General features: G+C 53.9%; 2 protein-coding genes across 3 annotated transcripts in view; one reads left to right on the top strand and one right to left on the bottom strand.

Annotated features, from left to right (window-relative positions):
- The first annotated feature begins 1381 nt into the window (after window positions 1-1381).
- Window positions 1382-3417, top strand: EDF1 (endothelial differentiation related factor 1). The gene is made up of 3 exons (XM_026860534.1): window positions 1382-1549; window positions 2168-2261; window positions 2845-3417. Exons 1-3 carry the CDS (start codon window positions 1382-1384, stop codon window positions 2904-2906), a joined length of 324 nt encoding a protein of 107 aa, XP_026716335.1. The 3' UTR covers window positions 2907-3417.
- Window positions 3418-4462: 1045 nt separating this feature from the next.
- MAMDC4 (MAM domain containing 4) overlaps window positions 4463-6664 on the bottom strand; it is an 11556-nt gene continuing 9354 nt past the window's right edge. For both annotated transcript variants that reach the window (XM_026860427.1, XM_026860428.1), the window contains 5 exons: window positions 6238-6372; window positions 5834-5961; window positions 5618-5732; window positions 5315-5490; window positions 4463-4736 (listed from right to left, as the gene is read on the bottom strand). In XM_026860427.1, the coding sequence (XP_026716228.1) occupies window positions 4689-4736; window positions 5315-5490; window positions 5618-5732; window positions 5834-5961; window positions 6238-6372 (602 nt within the window). In that variant the 3' untranslated portion in view covers window positions 4463-4688. The remainder of the gene's footprint in view (window positions 4737-5314; window positions 5491-5617; window positions 5733-5833; window positions 5962-6237; window positions 6373-6664) is intronic.

Raw genomic sequence — 6664 nt, 5'->3', positions numbered from 1 at the left:
GGAGCGGTTGGGCCTGGCGCGGCCGGAGGCCCGGGCGAGCTCTGCGGCCGAAGGCCCGGGCGAATCTGCAGCCAGGGCCTGGCTGGTGCTGAGGGGGCGGCTCCGAGTACCGGAGCGCTCACCTCGGCACCTTTACTCTCCCCAGGCGATTCTGGCGGCCCAGCGGCGCGGAGAGGACGTGGAGACCTCCAAGAAGTGTGGGTATCCCGCGGCCTGGCTCCCTGGGCAGGGGTTGGGAAGGCCTGGGGAGTCCGGCCCCGCGGGCGTCGTTCCCCGGCAGCGGGATGGTGCGTGACCCCACCCGTTCCAGCCCAGCGTGAGGTCTGATCCCCCGGGCCCGCCCCATCGGGTCGCTCCTGAAGGCGGTTACCTGGAAGAGGGGGGGTGCGGGAGGCAGCACTCCCTCGCGAAGCCAAAGGTTTCCCTAACTAGGGCCACGTAGACCTGAGATCTGCTAGACGCCCCAGGGAGGGTGTGCACTCCTGCGGGAGTGGGGAGTACTCCCTGTACCCCTCTCAGAGTTTCTGCTTGCGCAGAGTTGGGCTCTGACTAGTGTCTGCAAAGCTTTTGGAAGAGCTTTTACAATTACAAAACTTAAACTTTCATTTTTTGCAGCTTACTTCATTCATTGGTAACAGAGGTTTAAGGATCTCAGCGACTGCCTGTCTTCCTGTGGTGTTGCTCTTTAAAAATTTAATGTTTCCTGCCTGATATAATTTTTCAGGTTCTTTCACAATAGGGATGAGCTTATGATGGTTGGAAATAAATAAATAGATGAACCTGGAACGATCTTTAGTCAGCTTTATCAAGAGACTGAATGTCAGAGGCTAATGTGAGAGAAAGGATTCAAACTGTGACTTAAATACAGTAACTAAAATGAGATAAAACAAATGGCATGTTTTGAACCTCAAGCTTTCAGCAAAGCTAAGATGGTTAGAGTTTACTTATGAAAGGTGTCAGAAAATTGATTAAAAGCCACTTACTCATGCTGCCTTGTACCTGAGCAAACACAGTTCAAGTAGAAATATTAACCTCTGCACACTGTAGCACAAACATGCATTTCTGGAGTGGTTTGAATATTAAATCCCCAAGCACTAGCAAGGTCTTGCCTATCTGGAGTGAAGTTCAGATGTGAAGTAGAGAAAGGGGAGGGCTCTGTATGGCTGTGTTCAGACATCAGCATTAACAGGATTAAGATAACACGTCCTCTGATGGGCAGGATCTGGTTGAGATCAGTGCTGATGCTAGCATGTTGAAATCTTGAAAGCTCCTTGGGATTCTGGGCAGCTGAACGCTTAGAAAAAGCACTTTGATACTTTTTTGGCATAGCTCTGAGCCTTGTTTTGTTTGTCCTTGGTCCTTTTTTTTTTTTTTTTTTTGAATGATAGGGGCAGCAGGCCAGAACAAACAACACTTTATTACAAAGAACACAGCCAAGCTCGACCGAGAAACAGAAGAGCTGCACCATGACAGAGTTCCCCTGGAGGTGGGCAAAGTGATCCAGCAGGGCCGACAGAGCAAGGGCATGACACAGAAGGACTTGGCCACAGTGAGTACGGCCTGGGGCCCTCTGGCCTCTGCTCCTACTCTTCTGAGGTGGGTTTAGCCACCTCAAGGTGAAGGTGAATGCTCTTCTTGTCCCCTCATGGACAGCTCCAGTGGGATGGTATCATGAGCAGGAAGTTCAGTGAATGTAACATCTCTGATATCTGATCTCTGGGCAACATTAGTTATCTAGGAAATGTTTTGGGGGTTTATCTGTGCAGCCCTTGAACACCTGCTTGGCAACTGAGTGTTGCTGTGACTGTTGAGCTGGTAGGAAGCTTTTTGCCCCCCCCTTCTGCCATCAACTCATCACCAGTGTGAGGGGTTTTTTGTACCATCTAAGCCTGGCGCAGCATTCAGAAGCTTGCTGCTGTCTTAAGGAACAGCAATACCTAGCGTTACTGCTCCTCCTGGGAGGCTGAGGGAAGTAGGAAGTCTGTCCAGGATGAGTGTCACCACTCAAATAGTGGACGGAGGCAAGTGGTGGTGGAATAAGCCAGGAATTAGCACTTTGCCTTCTGATTCTGGCATAATTAGAGGCTGTTACTTATCTGTGTGAGTTTGGGGGGTGAGTGCTTGCTCTGTATGGAGCCAGTGTTTGAGATGAATTCTCTCTTTTCAGAAAATCAATGAAAAACCGCAAGTTATTGCTGACTATGAGTCAGGAAGAGCAATCCCCAATAACCAGGTTATGGGCAAGATCGAAAGAGCCATTGGTAAGTTAAGAAAGGAGACTTATAAAATGACCCTGTTTTCAGTGCCTAGGAAGGATGTTTTTGTTTAAGCTAGTTACATTTTCCACATCAGGAACAGTTGCTGGCTGTAGGTTATTGTGGGTGTGGTGTCATTAAGCCATGTTCTGATAAAACTTGGATCTGCTGACTGAAAGCAGAACTCAAAAGCTCTTGTTCTCCTTTGTCCTTCGTCTTCATGTGTAGGGCCATGCCCTGGGGACCACCCCTGTATGCCATCCCCCCACAGTCGATGAGATGCTGAGACCCATGAGGGCCTGATTATACTTGGGAAAGTATCTTGCAACCACTGGTGTTGATGTTACTCTCCTAGGCAAGTTCAGATACCCTTTTCTGGGAAGGTGGTTGGTGCACAAGCAAGAGCTGGAGCTTTGTCTGGAACAAGTCTGGTGCTCTTAGAAACTAAAGTAGGATTCTCCCTAACTCTGGTTCACCTGTCCTCTTTTTTGGATGTTCTCTTCCTTATAGCAAAAATTTGAGGAAATAAAGTTATCAGGAGAATGATTGATGGCAGCTGATGGTGGTTGTCTCCTTTGTCTAATTCCAGGCCTTAAACTGCGTGGGAAGGATATTGGAAAACCGCTGGAAACCGGCCCCAAAGGGAAATGACAACAAAGCCTCGAAATCAGTTTGTTCAGACTGATCTTGTCTGGCTGGTTCTCCTTAACCAGCGGAATCTCTCTTCGTATTGCCAAGCTGAACAAGAGGGTTTCAGACTTGCTTTGGGGGGGAAATCTGCCGAATCTGTACCTGCTGTAAAAAGGCAACCTTAAAGAAGCAATTTTCGTGATTTTGTTTTTCCTTCCTCCTTTCCAGAGATTGAGGAACTAAACCCCCAAAAAATACCACATCTGATTTGCCAGAAAACATGTGTGTCTTGGTGTTTAGAAGCAGCTAATGTTGAGACACTTGGGGTGATCTGAAATATGATCGTTTAATTGGAACAATTTGGGGGATGGGTGGGAAATTATATATATAAATAATTTGGGAGAGTTGGGGCTTGATCAGTGTCTGTATTGGAAATCATGACTCAGTCACTGCATCGCAATGATATTTTTGTTTGTTCCTTCCAGCCTGTTTTGAAGAGATCTATAATAAAGTTTGATACCCTTCAGTTGCACAGGGTAGTTGCTGCATGTTTATCAGCTGGTAGTAAAAGTTGTGGCTGGGTGTGATTAACAGGACTACCTGGGGTGTCTGGAGTAAGGACCCCACAGCCCTCCCACCTGCTCTGCTCCTTTCCCTGGTGGTGTGGACTGCAGCTTTGGCTTGCAGCCCAGAGATGAGATCAATACTGAGCTTTCATCTTGTGAGTGGAGTCTCTGGGGAATTTGACAGAGCAGGCAGATACGGAGACAGCCAGGTGTTTGTGTGCAGCCTGAGCCCTCCTTATCTCTCCTCTCTGCCCTCACCCAGCTTCCCAAGCCCGGTTGTGCTGGGGTCAGTCCACAGTGCTGTGGTGGAGCTGTAGGGATAATGCTTGAGGAGGCTGTGACGTAACCTAAGTGGGACAGAGCGGAAGGGGGGCTGTCTGCAGCTGGCGAGAGGAGAAGCAGGCTTCGGTCACCAACTGGGGGAGCAGGATGCCCTGATTCCCTCTGGGGCTGCTCAGGGGAATGGAGAGCAGGTTTGCAAGGCTCTGCCAGTCCATCTGCTGTTGTACTCGGGCAGCAGGGTCGGCTGTGGGCTGCTCAGGAGCTGCACAGTCTTAAATAGTTTTGAAAGCTGGGGGGAGAGGAGAGGGGTCCTGGGCTTAGGGTGGTGTGGGTGCAGGTGTGGGTACCTGGGGTGCAGGAAGGTGTCTCTTCCCAATGACATTTATGTGCAAGAGCCCTTGAAAGGCGGGTGGGCAGTGCAGCAGGGTCAGGGCTGCTCTCTGCCCTTGGGGGTGCTGCATAGGCCCACCCCTGCTCTTTGCCCTCCCCAAACCCCTGCTGCAGAATCAGCAGAAGCACTGGGCTTCCTCCCCGTGGTGGCTCTGTGCGCTGGGAGCTCTTGTGCTTATACCTGGGTGTGGGAAGGGATTTAGCACCCGCTGACCTGCCCAGCCCTGGCGGGGCTAGGACTGGGCACTTCGCCCCCCCTCCACAGCCACCACCCTGTGAGAAACTCCCGCTGACGGCGCCTGTCAAAGCATTGGCACGGCACTAAATCTTGGTGCAGAAAGTTGATGTTACAAAAGCCAAAAACGTTTTTCCCGAGCGCTTGGGGGCAGTGGGAGCAGTGGCCCGTCCCTCTGGGGGGTTGGCACCCCATGACAAGCACCCGTGCAGCTCCCTGGTGTGGAATGCTGAGAGCCAGAGGTGGGTGCTGGAGTGTGAGGTCTGGCTGGAGGGATGCTCTGCCCTGCCTACGCCTCGCAGGCCTGAGGAGGCAATTATGCTCCTTATTTCAATCCTCATCCTCCTCTTTTGGCACTGGAGATATAATGACCTTGTCCTGTAAAGAAAGGGGAAGGGGAATTGGTTACAAGAAGCGTAGGCTGTCTTAATCTGAAATACAGGAACTTCTTCCAGGCTGCAGAGGGGAGAACCTGTGTGCTGGCCCGGCACAACCCCAGCAGTGGAACCAAACCCCGCAGCACACCTGGGGGCTCTACATCCTCTTTTGGGGTCACTCCTGGGGCCAGTGGCTCTGCTGGGGACTACGTGGCACCAAAGCTGTTGAAGGCAATTGTAGCTTAAGCTGCTTCTCACAGTTCTGAGTCGCTGTCTTGAAGAGGATGAGCAATGTTTGCATGACCCACTCCCTGCAGGGCTCTGGGGAGGAGGATCGCAGCCTCAGCTCTTTCTGAAGCAGCTGGCTGATGGCAGCAGCAGCATTTCTAGGTCAGTCCTACAGCTCAGGGTCACTTGTTTGTCAGCAACCAGATAAGAGACAGAGCCCTTTGCACCTCCCTGATGTGTTGGCAGAGTGTGGGCTCAGGGGGAGCCTGCTGGGATTTGCTGAGCTTTTAGGAAAATGCTGTTTTGGCGCAGCTGGGGGCAAGTGGGAAAGCCCTTCACCCCTGTCCTTACATCTCGGAAAGTGATGTTGTCAAAGCCCTGGGGTGTGTTGCTCTCCGCTGGTGTCCTGCTTGCCAGCCCTTGCCGCTTCAGCCAGTAACGGCCTCCGGCAGCCACCAGTGCCAGGATGATGATGGCCAGGAGAAGACTGAGCACCACCTCTGCCACAAAGCTGCTGGAGGGTTTCTCTGCAGGGGGAGGAGATGCTGCCAGGCTCAACCCACTGCCCAGGCAAGATGGCTCCAGCCCCAGCCTTGGTGCCAGCACCCTGAGTGGTGCCAGGTTGACCTTTCCCAGTCAGAATTGTCCCCACACCTTCCACTGGCACCTCCAGGCTGGAATGGCAGCCCCCCCCGGTGCTGTACACGATGTCATCCAGTGCCACCGTCCCCTCGATTGGCCACTTCTGCGTGGTGATCTCAAAGATGATCTGCAGGGGAAGGTGGGATCTGGGGGAGTGAAACATGGGGAGGATACCCTGCACCCCGCCGGAAGGGCCCCTGCCCTGAACCCCAGGGCAGGCCCACTCGCCTGGAACTCGCTGGGGTTCCGCACAGGCACCATGCCACTCTGCCAGCCCCAGCTCCGGTGTCCCGCCACGCTCCACAGCGTGCGCTGCCCCGCCATGCCGTGCAGCATCACCCGCAGCTCCCCACAAGCTGCAATGTGCAGGAAGGGACAGACACCCTGGCATCAATGACTGCCTGGAGCCTCCCGAGAGCCACTGGGCCCTCCTGGCCACGCCATCCTCTCCTGAGATGGCAGGACCCAGCGGGAACAGGTCATCCCCACCACCCGGCCAGAGCTGAACTAGTGTCCATGGTCCCACAGGTGGGGAGGGGGTTTGCAGCCCCTGACCAAGACCCTGCTCCCATCATGGGCTCGTGACCCCCTTCCCAGGGACAGCACCTCCTCCCCGCCCCTGCAGTGCTTACAGAGGTGCTCCGGGATGTCCATGTGGTACCAGAACTGCAGGCAGGAGTCGGCAGCAGCAGGCAGGTGCTGGCTCTCCAGCCGGGCAGTGGTGCCTCCTGGGCCCAGCACGCTGGTGTCGAAGTGCATGTAGTGACCTGGACAGGCAGGGACAGAGCACAGGGTGTCCCCCAGTTCTGCAGCCCACCCCACACATCCTGTTGGCCCCAAAATGCCCATCATGATGCCTGGAGGATTGCACCCCACCCCAGTCCCGCTCCTCACTGCCTTTGGGACCGAGCTGTCCCTCGCAGGTGAGCAGGGAACAGGGACACCCCAGCTCCAGGATGGTGTGATGGGGCAAAGTGGTGCTGGGAGAGGCAGCAAAGGCAGGCATGGGGGACCGCTCTGCCAGGGTGGAGCAGGGAGTGGGCAGGGCACCCCGCTGTC

This window comes from Athene cunicularia (assembly GCF_003259725.1).
Source record: "Athene cunicularia isolate RWA chromosome 17 unlocalized genomic scaffold, athCun1 chr17_part1, whole genome shotgun sequence".
Classification (NCBI taxonomy): domain Eukaryota; kingdom Metazoa; phylum Chordata; class Aves; order Strigiformes; family Strigidae; genus Athene; species Athene cunicularia.
Note: the sequence above shows the minus strand (reverse complement) of the source record. Positions and strands in the feature narration are given on the sequence as shown.